The 22,670-nt window shown below is 37.2% G+C and overlaps 1 protein-coding gene across 2 annotated transcripts; it reads right to left on the reverse strand.

Moving 5' to 3' along the window:
* Nucleotides 1-4,962: 4,962 nt before the first annotated feature.
* On the reverse strand, nucleotides 4,963-18,477 carry DNAJA2 (DnaJ heat shock protein family (Hsp40) member A2). 2 transcript variants are annotated; one of them, XM_031954423.1, is made up of 9 exons: nucleotides 18,267-18,477; nucleotides 16,435-16,494; nucleotides 15,323-15,546; nucleotides 12,873-12,953; nucleotides 12,620-12,753; nucleotides 12,038-12,234; nucleotides 7,413-7,557; nucleotides 7,118-7,245; nucleotides 4,963-6,807 (listed from the first exon to the last, which is right to left on the reverse strand). In XM_031954423.1, the coding sequence occupies exons 1-9, from the start codon at nucleotides 18,342-18,344 to the stop codon at nucleotides 6,619-6,621; spliced, it is 1,236 nt and encodes a 411-aa protein (XP_031810283.1). In that variant the 5' UTR covers nucleotides 18,345-18,477; the 3' UTR covers nucleotides 4,963-6,618. The 2 variants fall into 2 exon arrangements, with proteins under 2 accessions (XP_031810283.1, XP_031810282.1); XM_031954422.1 differs by lacking the exon at nucleotides 18,267-18,477 and adding an exon at nucleotides 17,612-18,117.
* Nucleotides 18,478-22,670: the final 4,193 nt, after the last annotated feature.

The raw sequence follows: 22,670 nt of genomic DNA on the forward strand, positions 1-22,670 counted from the left end.
TCCATGAGAATAGCTCTTTGTCTAGATAAGAGGGAGGACATTTCCATGGATTTAAGGTTGGAATGAAAAAAAGGTTTGGAATGCTTACTATTACAGGTTACCAGTTCGGTTTTACCTGTAGGAATCAGAGAATAAAACTTTATTGCAACTTCTCCAAATATTTCACTTTAGTTCCTTATTCAAATTGAGAGTTTTGTTAAGAATTATGAGGAGGTCAAAACAATATTGTAGTTGGGAGTGTTGGCAATTTACTACTCCATTTCTTGGTATTCCTTTGCTTCTTATTCTTTCCCCTATTCAGAAGCAAAATAAGTAGACCAAATAACAGTAATAAAATAACAACATCATCAGTGCTTATACAGTGATTTAAGATTTGAAAAAAAAATTTTTTTTAACAAATTTAGGTGTTTGTCATTTTTTGCTCCTAATTTGGAGTAAACATCCTGTCTACCAACTTGAGTATCATAAATCAACAGCAAACAGTAGTTTAAGGACCAGAATACCATCCTATTTTATGGGCTAATGATATAGTGAGGGAAGATTACTCAGAGGCTGTGATTTGGCAGAGGGGATTCACAGGTCAGGTAGGTTCAGGACCAGCTAATCTTAAGACCTTTTTTGCCTCTTAAAGTTTATGATTCTATAAGATATCACATGGCAATCCTAGGATTATAAAATCTTCCCTTGACATTAGGTCTCTCTTCCTTGCTTTATTCTCTTCCCGGTTTTGGACGGACAGAGTCTTAGATAGCACTGGAGGTCCTGGAATTTAGATACATTTTTTTTGGCGGAGGTGGGGGGGAAGGGAACTATGGTTCCTAGGTAGCTGACTTAATTAATGACAAATCAGAGCTTCTTCATTGGAACTGTACACTTTGGGTAGTTGCATCTCCTTCAAACTGAGATGAATTAGAGAAGACAAGGGAATCCTTGAACTGAGCCAGGTGATGATCTGTCAGATAATGCTTTGCTGTCAGCTCTGCCTTTGCCATGCCAGCTTCCATCTAGGTTAGGGTCAGGTAATTTTAAATGACACCCCAAATGGTCTAAATTATCTGCCACAAGAGGAAAAAAAAAAAAAGCTTTTAAAGTGGAGGGGAATAGGGATGGAGTGAACCTTACTCTTATCAGAATTAGCTCAGAGAGGAAGCAATATACACACTCAATATGGGTACAGAAATTTATTGTACCCTGGGAAGGGGATACAAGAATAGTGGGAAAGTAATAAAAGAGAAGGCATATTGGAGAATGGGGTGGTCAGAAGCAAAACTTTTGAGGAGGGACAGGTGAAAGAGAATAGAATAAATGAAAAGGAAATAGTTATCAATAGTAATTGTGAAAAGAATTTTAAAGAAAGTTTCTCTGAAGGCTTCATTTCTCAAATGTATAGAGAATGGAGCCAAATTTTATCTATAGGTATATGTACACACACACACACACACACACACACACATATATATATATATATATCAATAAGCCATTCTCCAACTGATAAATGATCAAAAGATATGATCTATGTCCAGAGGGCTATAAAATCATGCATACTCTTTGACCTAACAATCCTATTACTTAGCATATATCCCCATAGAGATTTTTTAAAGATCTATATGTATAAAAATACTTAGAAGCTCTTTTTTCAGGACAAAGAATTAGAATTGAGGGGATACTCAATTGGGGAATGGCTTAATAAATTGTGGTATGTGATTATGATGGAATATTATTCTTCCATAACAAATGAGCAGGATGCTCAGAAAATCCTGGAAAGTCCTCCATGAAGCTTATGCAAAGTGAAATGTACTGTGTATAAAGTAATAACTATGTTGTGGATGATCAGTTATGAATGACTTTGCTGTTCACAGCAATACATGATCTATAACTACTCTGAAGGACTTAAGATGGAAAATGTTATCCAAACCCAAAAAAAGAACTGTGTGTCTGAATGTAGAGTGAAGCATACTTTAAAAAACAAAAACAAAAAAACCTTTGTCTTGAGGGGTTTTTTTTTTTTTTTTTTTTTTTGGGGGGGGGTGGATTCTCTGTTTTCTTTTGCAATATGACTTTTATAGAAATGTTTTGCATAATTTTACCTGTCTTCTCAAGGGGATGGGGGGATCTGTAGGCAGAAAGGGAAAGGATCTGGAAGTTTTTTGTAAACCATTTAAAAATGTAAAATTACATCCCAGCTTCCTAAAAATATAATCATTCTTTGGGATAATATTCTCGTTTTCTCTAAATCCTTCCCTTCCCTTCCTCTTTCCCCAATTTTTTCTTTTGGATTTGGCTGGAACTTTTTCATTTCTAATATGCTTTGTTTTTACTTAGCTTTCTAGTCTGCTGTAGATAATTCATTTGTAGAGAACTGAGTTTTCAGTACTATTCTCAACTGTCTAACTGAATGCAATACCTTTATTTTAATTCCTGACGTTAATTTCCTGTAGGCTCTCTGGTATAGACTTTCTGTAAACTTGGCCATTGTAGCACTATGCATGATGCATAGGAAGGGCTTAATAAATATCTTTTAAAAATACTATTTTACTTCCCCACTGCCCAATTACCTGTGAAAATGATTTTTTTTTAAATTTTGGTTCAAAATTCTCTCCTTTTCTCCTTCCTGAGATGGAAAACAATCTGACATAGATTATTCATGTGTGATCATGTAAACCATATTTCCATCTTAGTTGCTTTGTGAAAGAAAATTAGACCCTCCCTTCCCCCCCCCCCCCAAAAAAAAAAGTGAGAAAGAAAATGAAAAATATTGTTTCAATCTGTATTCAGATTCCATCAGTTCTTTTTCTGGAGGCAGATGGTATTTTTCACCACAAGTCCTTTGGAATTGTTTTGGATCACTGTATTGCTAATAATAGCCAAGTCATTCACAATTGATCATTGCACATTATATACTTTTCTCCTGCTTCTGTTTACTTCACTCTGCATTAATTCATACAACTCTTCCTAGGTTTTTCTGAAATCATTCTGCTCATCATTTCTTATAACACAACAGTATTTCATTACAATCATGTACTTATTTACCGATTTCTCAATTGATGGGCATCTCATCCCCTCAATTTTCAATTCTTAGCCACCACAAAAAGAGCAGCTATAAATATTTTTATAGAAATAGGTCCTTTACACTGCCTGCCTCCTCTTTAAGAAATCTCTTTGGGATACAGACCTAGTAGTAGTATTGCAAGATTAAGGGGCATGCAATTTCAGTTTTTTGGGTATAGTTCCAAATTACTCTCCAGAATGATCGAATCAGTTCACAACTCCAACAGTGCTTAATGCCTTTTATTGTCAAGGGAGGACATTGAACTAGAGGCAGTTTTTTTCATAAAAAAAGAATGACAGCTCCTCCAACTTCCCTTCTAGCAACCTTATTCTTCACAGAAAAGAAACTTCCCAAGCCCATATTGAAACTTTTCCATACATGACTACCTTTTTAACTAATCGGCAGATAGTCTACGTCAACGTGTGAGACCTGGTTGCCCTGGGCAGTGTTCAGTGGAAGCTTAGGACACTCCTTTCACAAGGGTCCTCTGAAATTGATCTATAGCAACTTCTTTAATCTCTTGCTACTAACTTAACAGAAATTCTTTGCTATACTTACATGTTGAAGTTGGGCAATTGGCAGTTTTCTTCCATTGGAATAAATGGAAAACATGGCACCATTGACCATTGGACTTTGCTAAGACGGTATTTTCTGCAATAGTGGAGGGATGTTACTTTCCTTAATTCTCATTCATCATGGAGAAATATTCACTATTGTTATCTACCTCTGGTTTTATACATAAACTCAATTGAGAATAGCTTCATTTTTGAAAATTTCATACCTAGAATAGTGAGGAGATTGAAAAGCTTACTAGTGTTAGAGAATGATCAAAGTAAGGCAAGAAACAACCTTACTATGTAGTGCCAATTGCTATTAACTGCTATAAGTTAAGAGCCTCTTCTTAAGTCAGTCTAATTGGGTATTAGTTATCTCGTCTCCTTTACCTAACTTGTAAATGATTGTCATCTGATTCATTAACCAGGAAGAATCTTACCCTGACTCCTTATCAGGGTAGGAATAACATACTGTATTCTTAAATGATATGCTGGTAAAGAATAAACTTTCGACAGCATCGAATCAAAGATGTAAACAATATAGAAGCAGAACTAGAAGGAACCGTAACATTACTTCTGGTCTAAATCCCTCATAAAAGTGAGAGGCTTAGAAAAGGTTAACTGCTGTGCCCAAATCCCCATATTTAGTTAGATTTCAATTTGGACCTTCTAATTCTAAATCCAGTGCTCTTACCTATTAAATACTATACAAAGTAGGATAGTATCTGGCCAAAGTATCCTAGGGAAAGCTTGAGAGGGAGATCTTTTTAGTATGTAACTCTTGGAAGGAGGGTTTATTTCATCTTTGTATCCCTGGCTTGTAGAAGTTTATTAAGTAATGCTTCCTGAAGTGAATGGAGATCACTTTTACTAAGGACAGGATAAAAAAGGGCTTAATTTAAATGAAGGCAGCATCTGAACTGGGTCCTGAGGAAAAATAAAGATGTAAATTAGTGGAGTATGCTATAGCTGCGAGGTAGATGGTTTAGACTTTAGCTTCTTAAAACTGGTTTGTGACTCCTTATGGGGTTTCATAACTGAAATGTATACCTCCTGGGGTCATATAAAAGTGGAAAAAGTTTAAGAAGCTCTGGTCAACAATACATTTATTACTGTAGAAGGCAAAACCTGGGGAAAACTAGTGCAGTGGAACATCTCTGAAATGCTTAAGGGAATAACATGAAATGATTCTCAAAGACTGACCAAAACAATTCTAAGGAGGCAGGCTGCTGTCTATTATTCATTGCTGATGAAATTGCAGATCTTCTAAATAAGCTCATGTGCTTAAATTCTGAAGATGTTCTTTCATACTATTTTATCTTCACCTGGGAAGGGCTGAAAGAAAGATTACACTGAAACGCTGTTTTATAAACCTTTATTGGAAAGGCCACAAACTTTAATATTAAGTCACTGTATTTCTTTTGTTCAGTGCTTGTGGGGAAGTAACCTTGGATACAAAAATTTTGTTGATTTCTAGCCAAGGCTGGTTTTATTTTTTGGTACAGTGGAGGTTGTTGGGTAATAACTTAAGTCTCATAGGCCCTGATTATTGTCAGGAATATTTCCCTGAAATTCTCACTCCTTCAGATTTTGCTAGACCTTGGAATTAATGAACCCAAAGTCTTGGTTAGCCAGGCTAATGGATGGCATAACACATAATTCAATAGTTTGGCTTCGTTTTACCTCCTTTCCTATGTATCCCATTTACAGAAGCTATTAAATGATGTAAGATAATTTGACTTCTACCTTTCCCCCCTCAAATCAGTGTGTTCAATGAACATCTACTTGGGAGTAAAGATCAAAGGGTAGAAAGAACAGAAACATAATAACTTCAAAACACTTTTTTACACCTTCATGTTATAGTTTTACCCGATTTCTCTTAAACCAGCTTAACCTTCTTACTTTTCTAAAATACTAGTAACAATCATTGCTCCCCCAATTTCAAATACTCAACTGAAAGTGGAAGACAGATCATTATTAACTTACTTAACACTTATGAATACAGCACTGAAATAGGTTCTATATAGACATGGTTCTACTACTGATTTGCTGTAACCTTAGTTGAAGCCCTATAAAAAGGGAGTATAGAAAGGCATTAGCCTGGCCAGCATGGCTGGGAGGATCAAGACTTAGTGGTTATATAACTTAAGATATCCTTGTTGGCTGACACTACAAAGTCATTTTTATTACCAATAAAGCCTGTTTCTACCAAAATCCAACTTTTGTCATTTGTAACTACAAAATGGGCAGGTGCTTAGAGCACAAAAACTTACACCAATGGGTTTTTTTAAAGGGCTGTTTAAAGAAGCAGAACAAGATTTTTTTCCTGCCTCAATGTGTGTGCATCCCTCTAAAAATGTGACACATGGGATTAATTTCCACCAACTATTTTTATTACTCAGTTCAGAAACTTTCACAAGATGGTAAAAAAAATTTAAAACCAAATCAAAACAAAATGAAAACCTCCCAAAACTTCACAACCACTTCCAATGTAGTTTTTCCATTGTTCCCACTCAGCGCGAACTCAGCTCCAAACCCATTGTGTGCAAAGCCCATTGACCATGCATCTAAATGATAGATACAGGCTATGAAATTCTTTATTCTATTTGTAGCAGCTTATGCAAGTGCAGCCAAATACAAAGCCTCAGGACAAATTGTACACAAACTTTACAATGTAGGAGTTGAATTTAAAATAGGAAACAAAATCTACACAAACTGTAAAAATCAAGCACGGATACCAGTACTGAAACTTAGAACCCATGTGAAAGGGAATCTTTTCCTTTCAAGTGCTTTATTCTGCTAGAGAACAGTCAAAATGAAGATGTAAAGCTTTGTGGTTAGTTTAAATTATACACTCTGTAGATACTATAACCAATTTAAAGTTACACATACAGCAATAGATGTCCATCAGTTCATCTGGATTGCTTAGACAATCCAGCTAGATCGCTGAAAACAAATCAGGCAAAACTGGAAAGTTATTTCCTCTTGTGCAACTTCTTTTCTTTAAAGCAATGTTTACTGGTGGGCACACTGTACTCCAGGTCCATGATGGCTACTTTCCTCATCAGAGCTGTCATTATAAGCCTCCCTCCTCTGACCACTTGCAGAGCCTCGAGTACTATCAAATTCCTGAAGATCTACCTCTTCTGTGTCACCAATCACACCAGGAACTTCAGGTCTAGCTGGAAGAAGGTCTTCAAGTTCCTTTAGGAAAAAAAAATTATTAGGCTCTTAAGGTGACATTCAATCTTCCTTTGGACAAGATCTAAATGAAAATGCCTTTTTAACTTCTAAAGGAAAGGGATTACTGACCTTGAATGAAGCCATTATCAGGATAAAATACCAAATAAGTAGAAATAGAGAAATTTTATAAGCAAATCATGTAAATATATAAACGGAGGTTTTCAATAATTTTGGCATTATCGTAAATTCAACAACTAAGTTTCCAAAATTAAAATATCATTAATCACACAGATATCCGCTCACTACATAAATTAGTTGGTAAAATACTTACAGAAAGTTTCTCTGGGCTAATCCAGTTGTTTTCAGGAAATTGTACATCAAATTTTATGTAAAGATCACCTTTTTCAAAGGGATTACGATACTGTGGCATTCCTTCTCCTCGAACCACACGGACACAGCCTTTATATTTGAAAACCCAAAAAGAACTATAAATCAGTATGTTATCCAGCTTAACATGCTCTAGACATATTTTGCCCAGTTTTTTAAAAGATGAAACTACACATTGTCATTAACATATGAAAACCAGGATTACATCTAATTATTGGGTCAAATATTGGGTAAAATACCTGGTTCAATTACTTTGCCAGGTGGATATTTCACCACAATCTGACGGGCATCTAGGTGCTTAAACGTGAACTGAAATCCACATAGTGCTTCAACAAGTCCTATCTTGTGTGTCATGTGTAAATCGTTTCCATCTCTCTGAAATACCTGTGGATTGAAAAACAGAACTTAACTGTAGAATCAAGGGCTAGCATGCATACATAGGGCCTATTTTTTTCTTTTTAATTGAAGTATTTCCAAAACATATATGCAAGGAAAATTTTTAAACATTGACCCTTGCAAAACCTTGTATTTCAATTTTCCCCTCCACCCCTTCTCCTAGGGAGGAAAAAAAACAGAATTAAGTTGGTTAATTTGGAGTTCAATCTATGAAAAGTGTGCCTCTTTGCCTGTTGACGTCAGAGATAGAAGGAAGCAGGACGTGAGGTCCTTTATTAGTTAAGCATACTAGGATCGTGATTGAGATCATCATTGCTCAATTTATCCTAATTAAGCTCCAATAAGAAGTGGTTCACTCGTGTCTTGAAGGCAGAAATGAACAGCTCTTTAGTAAAGGTAGTGAGCAGCAATATTTTCTATCATTTACTTTGTTTTTCCTCAGGTTCCCTAACCTGGGGACTTCGAACATTAAACTATTTCGAACATTAAACTTATTTAATTTAGAATTAAACTATTTGTTTAATACCTAATTGTCCAGCTAATCACTGATAAGTAAGCACAGGGTGTGACACATTGCCCTGCCTTGAAGGAACTCAATCCTGTGAGGGAGTTAAGAAATTAGAACTGGACCTGAAACAAAATATGAGCATGTAACTTTAAGAACTAAACTGTGGTACAGATTCCAGGTAATGAAGAAAATCAAGGGATGAACAAAGGCTAGAAAAGGCAGGGAAAGAATGGACAGGATTGGGACTGGCTAAACATATTGGCCATTTTTAATACAATGCCTTATCCTGAATTCCTGTACAAATTTTACAACTCTTGTGAATAATGAATTAAGAATCTCTGAACTATAGCTAGCCCTAAGTGGAGAGGTGTATATTAATCAGCATAGGGCAATTCAAGAAACTGAAATAGCTTTATATTTATTAGTATAAATAAAGTATAAATAAATTCTTTGGGGTAAAAAAACCTGTAACTACAGATATTATGCCCATTTTATACAAGAGGAAACCGAGATTCAGAAAGATCAAAATGACTTGATAGTCACAGAATTAAGTGTCAGAGATGGGATTCAAGTTCAGTGCTTATCCAACCAATGATGCTGTCTAAACATACTAAAATGATTATTAACCTATTTCAAATCTGAACCATTACAGTAGTCCTTTGGGTTAGGAGATGGATTAGAGAAGCCCTCATTTTAAACAGAAAACAGTAGTCCTTTGGGTTAGGAGATGGATTAGAGAAGCCCTCATTTTAAACAGAAATATGGGTAGGAATCAATTTACAAGCAAGCTCCCCAACTCCAATTCCTAAAATGGTTTGGAACTCTATATTCATTTTTCCAAAATGACAGTTATAAATGGTTATAGACTAACAATGGTTAGTCTATAATATTAGGCACAGAGACTGGATCAACTCATTTCTTCAAGTCTTATGTAGTCTGAAGAGCTGTACTAAGATTTTATTAGGAATATGAAGACATCTTGAACTTAGTGCAACTTGAATTCAAGTCTTCCTGGCAGTTCTTTGTACACTAATTTATACTGCCTTTCATAACAGGTGAAATGACAATATTTACTGTATTTTTAGCTTTTGAGAACAGAATAAAATTGCTTAAAAAAATTTTGTATGCTAATGCTTTGGGGGAAACAGATTTAAATTAGAGAATAGGGTAGTGAATGGACAGAGATAAAGGAATCCCAGATTCTAGAGATCCGACTGGCTATATAACCATGGCAATCCTCTTTCCAGGGCCTCCACTTTTTTCCTTATAAAATTAAAAGGTATTGTACTCTGTGATCATTGTTTTGCTTTAAATCAAAACAGAACACGGTAAACTGAGGAAGCATATGGCATTTCTAAAAAACTTCAAGAAGCAGCAAAGGAATCTCTTGGTCAAAGCACAGCCTGTTACACAGATCCAGGAAAACTAAATATCTAACACAGATAGCTCTTGACTGTTTATACTTATTGTAATAAATGCAACAAAAGAACAGAATATTAAAAAACACATTTTTAATGTATATTATGTATGTTAAATTTAGAATGTATTTTCTGATGTTGAGATAACAGATTTGATAAGGACTCATAATGGTGCTTTAAAAGAGTGGCAAGATATTGATTCATAATAGTACATCTATTCAATGTGCTTTTCCATGGTTACAAAATACAAGACGGAACAGCTTGTGGTCACATTTTCCTCCAACAGAAACTATCTGAAAATGAAAGAAGCCATACTTCTAATCTGCATGGGGGAAAAACTAATTACTAACTGCATTTTAAATAGTAAATAATTCCTAGCTGTATTCAAGTTTGTTTCAGCTACAACACTATGTAAGCACAGGTCATCTTTTCTCTTTATACCATTTCACTTGGCGATTTCATCAGTCCCCCTGAGCTCAGTTATTAATGCAGATGATTCTCATCTACCCATTTAGCCCTAGTCTCTGAGCTACAGTATAGTATCACTAACTCAATGTTCTCTCATTCGATCAAAAATTCGCAATCTCCAAAACAAAACTCATGATCTTTCTAACCAAATCCTCTCCTGTTTTCTGAATTTCTCTATGACTATTAAAGGCATTACCATTCTCTCTAAACTCAGGCTAATCCATCTCGCACACCTAATTTACTGCCAGAAATTACCTTGTCTTCACAATGTTTCTTTTATGATCCCTCTGTCCACTCTAGTTAAGGCCCTTATGACGTCTCATCTGAATAATCACAAACGCCATTTTAATAGGTCTCTCTGCTCTACATCCAACTGCTAAAGTGATTTTGTTAAAGCACAGGTAGTTCTCATCATGCCACTCCGTTATCCTCAAATCTCCAGTGGCTCCCTATTACTTAGAAGATCAAAATAAAAGTTCCGTATTTGCCAATTAGAGTTCCTCATAACCAGATCCTTTCTTACCAACTCACACTTCTAGTTTTCTTACACATTAATTTCTCGATGCATTTACAGTGCCTACTTGCTTTGTCTTCATATTTTCCATCTCTATGTCATTGCACTGGCTTGTCCCATGCTCTATCCCTTTACCTCTCTTAGTTTCTATTCTCCTTTAAGATAAAAGCTCAAATCTCACTTCCTGACATGAGCCAGATGTGAAAGAACTGCCAGCATCAAATACATTTACAAGAGTTAAGATAAAATTCAGTGGACAAAGGATAAACAATTTGTGAAGGAGATAAAAACTTAAATCACATGAAAAGATGCTTCAATTGCCCAATAATCTGAGAAATGCAAAATTATAACCTCTAGACACTTTACTAGAATGGCAAAACAAGGAAAAAAACAAGGAAAAAAAGGGTTAAAATGTTTGGATGAGGAAAAAGGCATGCTAATTTGATGAGACAGCAATATGAAGTTGAACCTAGAGCTAACCATTTAGAGAATGATTAAATATCAATTACATAGCTATGAAGAACAATAACTAAGAAGCACATAAGGAATTAGATGAAGTGACATTCAATGAATGAAATCAGAACCAGAGTCATATAAGGTCAAACTTGTAAAGTCCTAAGTGGCCAAAGAACAGAACCATTTTCTCTGCCTGTTCATTAACTCACATTTGAATTATTAAAGGATAAAGTTTTAGGGTAAGATATCAACTTTTGATTTATCTGATTATGTTTTTGCCATTTAAGTTTACATTAAAAAAATAATAAAATGTATGTTCTAGCTCAGAGCATCCTAGTTTCAAGAGGGTGAAGCTTAAAGAAAATTTCAATTTTTGGCTAACTGCTCAACTTTTTTTTTTTATGAGGCAATTTGGAATTAAGTGCAAGGTTATATAGCTAGGAAGTGTCTGAAGTTACATTTGAACTCAGGTCCTCTAGATTCTGGAGCTAGTACTTTGTCCACAGCACCATCTAGCTATCCTTCAATTTTCTTTTACTGTTTTTGAACAGGAGGAAACGAGGAAAATAAAGAAAACAGCTAAGTTTTAAAAATGCATTATATTTCATCATTCTCTTAAGTCAAAACTCAGAAGTCATCTTACCACCTTTTCACAACCTCTTTGGTTTTCTACTTTAGACATTTGGTTAATCTAGCCCACCAAGAAAAAATTCTATCGTGAACCATCTGCCATTATTGACTTTAAAGGCAACTTTCCTTCTACCTAACATTGTTTGTCTCTAATAATGCAAACAGACCTCACTCAAACCAGATATGGATGCAATATGTGACATTAGGGTTTCATTTTTGAAAGTCCATGAAAACATAAAACATTTTATACTATACCCTCAATTCATTAAAAAATAGGTGTTTAATAAAGTTATAAGGACATCCATTAATAACTTAACTGAGGTGCTAATATCCCATTATTTCAAACTAACTACCCTCCACACTTTCCAATAGAAATAATTTGTCAACTTCCCTTTAGGTTCAATCAAAACAATATGGCTGCCATAGACAAGTAAATTTGCTCTGTCACATATCTATTTACATCAAAGAAATTACCTCATGCTCCTTCTCTTGTAGCAAAAGAACAATGTCTCCTGGTTCCACTCCTGGGGCCTGGTCTGCTTCTCCAGTAAATGTAATTCTCTGTCCATGTTTCATTCCTTTATCTACATGGACTTCAAGAATTTTCACTTCTTTTATCACCTTCTTTCCTTCACATTTTTTACAACGATCTTTCTCATTAATTACTTCTCCTATAAAAAAATTATGATATATATTTAAATATGCTATTCATGATCAATCAAAACAAATTCTACCTGGCCATGTTTAAAAAAAAATTTCTAGTCACTAATGTTTATCATCTCTTTCAGAAAGTGGGTAAGCATATTTCAGCCTGTAACCCTAGGTATTTTAACCACACTATTCTTGGAAGTAAAAATCAATTTGCTGTCACCCACTCCATTCAAATAACCTTTAAAATGAAACGGAAGAGAAATTATTCTAAGTTTTGTATACTTCAAGAAGAAAACAGAACTGTGATATTATCATATTGGAGATGAAACATCTCAAACCAGTTTAGAGGTAATAGTCATTTATTCTGATGATGAAAAAAGTAAAGGAAAAGAAATGTAGGCATACCTTCTCCATTACAATCAGAGCACACAGATTGCATCTGCTGTACCATCCCAGGAGCCAGCTGTCTTATCATTATTCGCACACCTCGACCTCGACATGCACTACATTTCTGAACAGCTCCTGTCTTGCCACCTTGGCTAAAGATGAAGCAGATTTCTTAATGAGACTTAACAGAAAACCCATGGTATAAGATTTTGTTATTAAAATAACAAAATAAAGAAATCTTCCAAAAGACAAAATAAAAATATACACTTACCCACTGCATGCACTACAAAGAACATTTTTGCTAAGCTGCAGTTTGGTGGTCTTGCCATTATAAAGATCTTCTAAGGACACCCTGAAAATATAAAAATAAGATTAAGTTCAATTTTCAGTATTGCTGAATCAGCATTTAGCACTAACATGTTTTTTCATATCCAATTTCACCAACACTTTTACAATAGAGAATTACTAAGCAATCCTTTCAAAATCAATCCAACTGATGTTTTGTTTATTGTGGCTACGCTATGAAGCAGATTTTCTTACAGGTGGAATAGGCTAAGTAAGACCTCTCATACATTGGAGTATAAAGCCAAACTTTCTGGTTTTTGTTCTTCTAAATGCACTGATAAGACTTGACAGAACAAAATTCTACTATGGGTTAGAGCAGAGGTAGAGAGGGTGGGGGGGAAGCCTAATGAGTGTTCTTAGTCCTTAGTATAGAGGATATAGTCACCCCTCCAGATTAAATAAAATGTTTCTAGCCCTTTTCAACAAAAGCAGAGTGGAGGAAAAAGGCATACTTTCTTGATTACAGAACATACTGCAGATAATATACTATCACTAGAACCAAAATGGACTCATCCTGTGTCTGAGCTATACCAATTGGCAAGTTAAATGAGGGCAAACTCAAATAGTACACTGTAGTCTATGTGGCTCCAGATCATGCCTTCCACCTTCACCAATCCTGGACTGCAACCAGTCCTCTCCTAGCTCTCTTAATGGTAAACAAATCAATACATTGCTTCCGGGAGGAGCAATGGAATGGAATCAATGCACTCTTCTTACATTCCAGTGGCTTCCAAAAACCAAAACATCATTCCTAGGCTACTAGTGCTCATTAGAATGTAAATTCCTTGAGGGCAGAGATAGATTTTTATTCTCAATTAGCACAGTGCTTGACAAAAGTAAAGATTTACTAAATGTTTTTCACTCAAGCAATGGAAGAAACCTTTGAAAATTACAATAAATATAACAAAAGAAACCCTCAAGTTTCGCATTCTTTATTCTAGCCAATTTCAAGCTAGTATTTATAAACACACATCACACACACAGGCTGAAAAATTAATCACTCTGCAATTAATTTCATGATGGGATAGACAAATGCTCACAATGGAGGATTTATCTGAACCCATGCTAGAAAACTTTCTAGCTTGACAGAATCTGCTAGAATCACACTATTTGGAAAAACTAGGCTGGAACACCATCAAAAACCCCAATGAAAAAAGGAGCTTAATTCAAATTTATCATTATACTCTATTTGTTGCATGTAAAGGAGCCTAGACATATTCTCGGATAAAACATTGAGTGACATTTCCAATTAATGACATCTTTCCAGCTCAGACATTTTATATTTGAAACTATTTAATCTAATGGTTCAAAGGTAAATAAATGTACTGTATGTATTCATGTTCTAGCTCCAAAAGAGCTTCAAATAGAGAAAAATCCTAGTTGGAACCATAACAGTGTTTATAGTCATTTGGAAAAAAACAAAAACAAACCCCCAAACTTCAGTCCTCCACATTACCTTAATATCACAACTAAATAAGGCAATACTAAAGATAATACAAAGAAATTCTAATCTCAAACTTGGAAGCTGTACAGATATAAAAATATGATGAACTAAATTCATATCTCCCTGGAAAAGAACATAAACACAGAGATTAAGGGAAAATATATTCTTTAAATCCCAGTAGTTCTGAATATAAAAGGCAAAAAATGATTAAGTTCATACAGGATTTCATTTTTTATTCAAATGTGAAAGCTAGGTAGCTAGAAATACTAAGAGTACTTAATTTTCTGAAACTAAGGAATTCTTCAGTTACTGTTAATCCATTTAACATTTAATAGGTAAAACTTTCTAAAAAAAAAAAAAAAAGCCAATACCTCCAACAGAAATTTAGGGTCTTATGCTAAGGAATCAATCTGACTTTACTTGTAAACAAATCCATCACTTTATATGAAAGTCACTGAATTTGATGGGTTCTATTCTAATTAGAGTTAAACCAAACATTTAATTACTTCAAAATAGAACAGCTTTGAAGATTTTGGTCATATCAGCTTCAGAAGCACTTCACAAAAGCACCTTCCAAAAAAAGTGAAATTAAAACAGGCCAAAATCAGAACTAAAACACAACCAATGTAACTTGTATAATAAAACTAGTTTCATGGAAGGACACAAACATAGTTTTCCTGATACACATCATGCCACTTGGCACCTTCACTACTCAAAATCTTGAACTGTCTAGGCTTCAACCCAGAACCCATTTGAGCCAATGGACTTAAACCTAAGCATTCTTCTCCCTGAGGTTGAGTTCTCTATCCCCTGCTGCCTCTTCCTAAAACAATCACGTGCTACAAGGCATACAAAATACTGGTAATTCTAAATCATAATTTTAATTCACAATAAGCGCATTAACTATAATTGAATTACAAAAAAATACTCACTTGAGTGGATGCATCATGTCCTCACCTCTTCTTCTACCATTTCGACTTCTATTTTGATTACCCATAAAACTGAACAATCCTCCACCAAAAATGTGAGAAAAAATGTCATCCATGCCACTGCCTCCACCACTACCTTCTCGAAGGCCTTGCTCTCCATACCGATCATATAACTCTCGTTTCTCAGGATTTGATAAAACTTCATATGCGAAACTGATTTCTTTGAACTACAAAAGAAAATTATAAAAATGTTTTAGTGCTGGAAGAGACCTTAAGAGTTCCTCTATTTGGTTGACTAGATAGGGCTAGAAGGTGGATCTTTTAACTTTTTCAGGGCTCCTATTTATAAGATTTTTTTCAGAGGAAAAAAAAGCCACAATTAATTCTCTATTATTCATTAATAAGGATTAATGCTAAAAATATTTTTCTTTGCTTTATATTTTCCCACTGCAGCAAATAACCCTCTTGATTATATTTTGGTTAGGCTAACATTAAAATCTGTTTGTTTATATTACTGTCTAGCCACACACAATGACAAATGGGTATAGCAATCAAGCTCTAATTAAAAACCTGCTGCAGTATATCCAAATATTGTTAATCTAAATTTATCAAATAGGGAACTAAAAATAATGTTCAGTCATATAATCCAATAGTGAGAAAACAGCCTAGAAAACTCAAGTGACTCACTCAAGGTCACAACATATAAATCTTTCCATCACCCCATGCATGATGTCTCTATTTTTGCTTGTGTGGTTTCTCATTTTAGGAATTGTCTTTCCCCACCACTGATTTACAAACCAACCCTTTAATGTCCAAAATAAATATCAACTCCTTAAGACTTCTATAATTCCTTCCCTTCAAATTACCTTCACCCCAATTCAGAACTAATAAGATATTTTCCTTGCAATTTTCATATATTTATGCATTATTTTATATTAGTTATTTGTATATGTGTATTTCCGATAAACACTGCAAATGCTCTAAGAGCAGGGATTTACTTTATGAAGATGATTTAGGGGAGAAATCCAAAAATTTTGTACATAGTAGTCTCCAAAATTAATCATAAACACTAAATACCTTGTAAAAGACAAAATTTCAAATATCTAAAAACTTACTTTGTCCCCGGCATTTGGATTCTTATCAGGGTGGTATTCCTTGGCCAACTTTCTATAAGCCTTTAAGAAAGGACAACAAAGTTATTCACATGACTAGCTTAAAAGACTATACACTTTTTTTTTTACTTTAAATTCTTATTCAAAAATCAAGCTTATATCCTAAATTTATATAGTTCCTTTCCACCAGGATACTTTAATAATTTCAGTTTCAATATGATTTGCTTATGTAGCCAAAACATCCCAGTTACAATTATTGCTGCAGTTAAAAAATGATACAAACAATAGTGGAACATTGTTTCATCCCTTCACTTATTCTTGAGTATTTTACTGAAAAGAATCAAGCAAAAAGTTTTCAACCATTTACATATGTGCTAGGAATTAATGAATATTCAAAGCGGATGGTAAATAGGCTTTAGTACGTGTCCGGCCAACTACCCAACCAGGAACAGGAAAAAACGAAACAACTAAATAGGCTTATAACTTGTTTTCTTACAGGAATACCGTGGGTAAGTCATTCTGTGCTCTTTGGCTTGACTGAATTGGAAATACACGCTAAACTATAAGATTAAACACAAATTTTACTAAAGTCTTCACGCAGAGAAATGAATTATATAATAGTAAATCACTTCCGGTAAGGTGACAGGAAGCCCATTTTCAGAGATTTTACTCCCAGAAGTCCTCAGCCTCACTGCTTAGGGCAATTCCATTTCAGCTAGTTCACAAATTGTTATTAAGTCCAAAGAATGCTGTGAAGATTAATTAAATATCTTAAGAATTCTGAAATTGACAGGTCAAAGCCCGAAGCACCACAACAGATCTGGGTCTTCCATTTCTTTTTTTTTTAGGGAGGGCTCTCAAGTGTTTACTTCAGACCAAGCACAACTAGTAGAACGAACACTTGACCGGGCTTCACAACAATGCAGCCCAACGTGCCCATGTGCTACGCCCCAGGTTAGTCACCCCTGTGGATGAGGCATGTTATGAAGCAGCAACAGCATCCACGAAAACACTTCTCACAGTCACAGCTGCTGCAATGCCAACAGGAACTCGGGGCCGGTTAACGCCGGGGCCTTTTTCCCGGCACCAGCCCACGGGACAATCGGGAGTGGGCCCGAAGGAGGGGAAAGGGCTTCAGCCACTGATGACACCCACGGTGGAAAGAGCCTTTCCAACTAACCTTCTCTCTGGTCCCAATGCACACATCCCTTTTATCTGTTGCTGCTTTACCAAGAAAGGGGCAAAAGCCGGGCCGAGGATGCACCCCTGAGCCTTGGTTCAACCTGTTCTTCCAGGGGTGGTGACCTCGGCACCGGGATGCCAGGGAGGTGGGGCGGTTTTCGGGGCCGGCCCCAGGGCGGAGGTTTCTGCGCCTGGGCCTCGAGGGTTTTCCTTGTTTAGGGGAAGGTACAGCATGAAAAAGAGAGTAGGAGGCCCCAGGACGTTTCCCCAGGGAGACCCGGCCTCCATTTCCGCCCGGCATCGCTGCTCCCAAGGTCAGCAGGATGAGTAGGATCGGGGGGGGTGGGGGTGGGGGAACTACCGGTGCGGCGGCAGCAGGAAGCCGGAGGAGGAAGGGAGCCGCCTGGAGGCCGAGGCCCGGGCGCCGCATGTGGGCCCTAGCCAGGCCTGCTCCGCTTTCCCCGGCAGGCCCCGGCGCGGCCTCAAGCCCCGTACGCGTACAACTCCTCCCGCCTCTGGCCCCTCGCCCCGCTGGGGGCTGCCCAGCTCTAAGCCTGCCCCGCGCCGGGGCCCGAGTCCCGGCCCCGCGCCGGCCGGCCGGTCGCCCCCCCGCCCGCCGGCTCCGCGCCGCACAGCCCGCGCGTGCCGCCTACCTTTTTCAGCTCGTTCTCGCTGGCGCCTGGAGGAACCCCGAGGATGTCGTAGAGCTTTGTATCGGCCACGTTCGCCATCGCGGGGCAGAGGGCGGGAGACTGCAGAAAGCGGCGGCGAACCCGGGCCCTCGAGCGGCGGCAGCGGCGGCTGAGGAGAAGGAGACGCGAGAAGTGGAGGAGGGAAGAAGAGGAGGGGCTGAACTCTGACCTCACGTATAACGTCGCGGGCCAGCTCCGCCCCCCTCGGTGGCTGGACGCTGCAGCGCAGCCCCGCCCCGCCCCGCCCCGCCCATCTAAGAGACTAGGAACCCGCAGTTGTGGGATTAGTTTAGCGGGGCGGGGAGAGGAGGGGAGAGGAGGAGAGGGGAAGGGAGAGGAGCTGAGGAGAAAGGAGGGGAGGGGAGGGGAGGGGAGGGGAGGGGAAGGGAGGGGAGGGGAGCCGGCTTGTGTCGGGGCACTGACTCCTGGCATAGAAGCGGAAAATATCCCCAAAGTTTCTTTTTTCTTTTTTGTTTCTTGCTTGTGCGAGGGAAATAAACTAAGAAAAACCTGACGTTGACTTCAGAGCTCCTCTCAAACGTGGACATCTCGCTCCCGTCTCATGATTGCTGGGGGGGGGACTTTGGGAACTCCCAGAAGATTTGACCTCTCCATTTACAGCTAGGGAAACTGAGGCTCAGGGAAGAGAAGGGATTGGCTGCTCCTGGAATCCCTCCAGTTTGTGGTCCATTACGGCTGGAAGGTCTTTTAGGGACGCCCTTTACTTTTTCTGCCTTAGAAACCTTTTTTTGTCCCTGTGGGGACATCCCTGATCAGCAGTGGCCACTGCCCTGTAACTAGTAGTCCAAGCTCCCCTGGCCCCATAGTTTGTGTAAAAGGCAGCCCCTTATTAGTCCGTCACCCTCTTTCTGTCTCCCAAATTGTGAAACACATTTTCAAGGACCTGTGTTTGTTAACGTGCTGCCCCTTCCCGCAGGATGACTATTTTGTTAAGCTCCAGCCTCATGGGAGTTCCCTGTTTGATTAGCGGGTGTTTTTCTCTCTCTTTCTCACACCGAGCACCTCCTTTCCCTCTTCCCACACTTAAACCTCTCAGTCTTTTGGTCGTCTTCCCTAACTCCCCCCACCCAGCCCTTCTGCCTTTTGACGTCTTGTTTTTCTAACCTTCTGGCAAAGTTAGTTTCTATTTCTCACTACTTTCAGTATGAACAGAGACGGATTTTCTATTGGACTTAATTTTACTTTTTTTTAAATTCTCATATTGATTCAGTTTTACTTGCATTAAGAAAAAGTGAGGAAATTACTCTCAGTACTTAAATTGCTGGTTTGCCGATTCTAAAACATTCATAACTTAAGGATAGTTACAGGTAATTGTTTTTTTCTCCTCTGTTTCATTGTAAGCTACTTGGTTATTTGTGAACAATATGCCAACGATTTTTGTACTGAGGCCAGCTTTGCCTCCTCCTTTTGAATCGTAGACCCTGTAATTCCACTTTAGTTAGCCCCAAGTTGCCTGTTGGTCACCACGTCCCACGTCAAGCCATTTATGCACTAGCCGCCAAATTTTTCAACTATTTACTTTTTATTTTGAGGTACCTCATGCTCTTTAGTTCCAAATTTAGCCTGTGCAATTAAAGAGAAAGGCCTTTATCTCACTTGGTTTCTGGCATTATAAAATGCTGAGTCACAGTGCAGCTGAGATAGTTCCGCAAGTGATTTAAAGTTCAAGTTTAGAGTCATTTCAAATTTGTGCCAGGTTTATTTTGTTGCTTCATTTCTTTATGTATTTATTTAGGGAATGGGAATGGGAAGGAAAAAGAAGGATATTACAACATTTGCAAAATGTTTGCTTAGAATTTTGGTCCTGAAGCATTTAGTGCTGAAATTACCTATTATTCCCAATTAGTCCTGGACTGAAAATAATGCTTTTTGTGTTTAAGCAACATTTCTGAGATAAACACAAGAAAACTGTGGCATTTGTCTAATATCACACAGCTAGTAAATCTCAGGAGGTTAATTTGAACTCGGGGCTTTCTGATTCTAGGTTGGGAACTCTATCCATAGTGATTCCTAGCTATTTGTGGGCTATCTCTTTATTCTTAATTTATAAAATCTTACAAATCTTAAAGCAATATTTGAGTTTTCATAAGAGATTTCAGACTAAAATTTTTTAAAATGGAGTATAGAATAGTGTTGGTGTTTTAATGATTTTTTTGTCCTGAATACAAGACGATCCAAGGCTGTGTTTTTTTTTTTTTAACCATCAATGGGGAAGATAGAACGATATTTTTTTTTTCTTTTTTGGTTTCTTGATCCCACTAAACTAGTGTTGCTGCAAAAGTTACTTTGGCAATGCCAACTCAAAAAATGATTGTGAAAATTATAAAAAAATTATAAGCAGTAACAATGATTTTTATGTTTCATTAGCTAAATTTGACCAAAGATTAAAACTGTAAACTTCTTATAGTCATTAGATTCTTAAAAGCTCATTTCTAATCTTCAGGCCAATTAATAATGTATGCTTTAGCCAACTCTTTTAAATTACTAGATTTATGATCCTAACCAATTTTCTTTCTTTCTTTTTTTTATTCTTTTTTTTTTTTTTTTTTTTTTTTTTTTTTTTTTTTTTTTTGCTGAGGCAATTGGGTTTAAGTGATTTGCCCAGGATCACACAGCTAGGGCATGTTAAATGTCTTGAGGTCACATTTGAACTCGGGTCTTTCTAACTTCAGGCCTTGTGTTCTATGCACTTTGCCACCTAACTGCCCCCATACTTACCAATTTTCAAATGAATTGAAGAAACTTTTTGGTTGTGTCAGTGTTAGATAGAGAATAACATTTTTTTCTATATAATATTATTAATCTTAATAGAATGAAATTGTTGGTTACAGAATCTCAGGACTTATCTACTACAGTGTAAAGGGTCTTGATCCAAGAATACCCATACTTAAATCATAGATCCTTGGAATCTTAAAATAAGAAGGAAAATATTGCTCTTTAAATTTAAACCTAAGTCTATGAAAAATCTATGTCAGAGTTCTTATTTAAGGCAGTATGATAGAACTGAAAATGCCTTAGGAAGGGTTATTGATTCTTCAGCTTTAAAGACATCATATTCTTTTGCTGTGTTAAATTCTCTGAATCTGAATGTATTTATCTTGAATAGTTTAAATTTCTCTTTCAATCAATCAATCAACATTTGTTAAGTGCCTGTTACACGTCAGTAGAGAATATTGGTGACACTGTGGACAGAGCACTGGGTTTGGAATTAGGGAGAATCATCTTTCTGAGTTCAAATTTGGCCTCAGACACCTACCAGTTGTTTGATCCTGGGCAAGTCATTTAACCCAGTTGGCCTTAGTTTCTCATCTGTAAAATGAGCACAAGAAGGAAATGGCAAAGCACTCTAGCATCTTTGCCGAGAAATCTCCAAATGTGGTCACAAAGAGTTGGGATGCAGAGTCAAAAGGACATCCTTGCCCTTAAGAAGCTTACAATCTAATAAGGGAGCTAACACCAAAACAAGTATAAAGCAAGCTATATACAAGATTAATAGGAAAATAATTGAGAGAGGGAACATGCTAGAATTAGAGTGAAGGAGTGAGAGCTTTCCAGTCAGTCATGAGGAGTAGCAGAGAAAATTCCTGGTGCTGAAACAGGGAATGTCTTGTTTGTGGAATAGCCAGGAAGCCAAAGGGGTAGAAGGAGTAAAGTGTAAGAAGACAGGAAAGATAGTATGGGGGATCTAAATTATGAAGGTCTTTGAATACCAAACAGCATTTTTGTGGGAATCTGGCACTAATCTATGGCCACATAAGGCCACATTCCAAAAGACTGCCCTAACCTTGAATAGGAATCTCCTAATCACATCATGGAGTTTCCTACATGACCAAAGACTGCCCTAATCTTGAATAGGAATCTCCTAATCACATCCTACATGACCAAGCACTGCCCTAACTTTGAATAGGCAGATATCTAAGCATCCCCTAATCACATCATAGAGCTTCCTGAGAAGCTCATCCTTGGGCCTGATATCAACCCTTTGTCTAGCACCCTCACCCTGTACTGTGTTTGCACAACCCTGCTTCCTTTCCTATTGCTATATATACCTGTTCTATTGCACCCATTAAAATGAGGCTTGATCAGATAGTTTTGTCTTGCCTCCATTCTTCTGCGCATCCCCTCTCTCTTGCCCTTATTTTTCTTCCAGGTTCCACACACTCTGCCTCGCGGGCCAAGGCACATTTTTAACTAAAAGGAATGAACTTTTAAGAAATATTCTGAGGGGCAGCTAGGTGGTGCAGTGAATAGAGCACCAGCCCTAAAGTCAGGAGCATCTGAGTTTAAATTTGATCTCAGATACTTAATACTAACTGTGTGACCTTAGGCAAATCACTTAACCCC

The sequence above is a fragment of the Sarcophilus harrisii genome, chromosome 2, assembly GCF_902635505.1.
Source record: "Sarcophilus harrisii chromosome 2, mSarHar1.11, whole genome shotgun sequence".
NCBI classification, from domain to species: domain Eukaryota; kingdom Metazoa; phylum Chordata; class Mammalia; order Dasyuromorphia; family Dasyuridae; genus Sarcophilus; species Sarcophilus harrisii.

Bases quoted from the DNA above. Each gene is read 5' to 3' on its own strand.
- DNAJA2 (XM_031954422.1), bottom strand. From the start codon at position 18,043: ATGCGGCGCCCGGGCCTCGGCCTCCAGGCGGCTCCCTTCCTCCTCCGG. The intron at 16,495-17,611 runs GTTAGTTGGAAA...CCTTTCTTAAAG, and splicing joins GCATTGGGACCAGAGAGAAG to GCTTATAGAAAGTTGGCCAA. The intron at 7,246-7,412 runs GTATTTTACCCA...TCAAATATAAAG, and splicing joins TGGCAAAGTAATTGAACCAG to GCTGTGTCCGTGTGGTTCGA.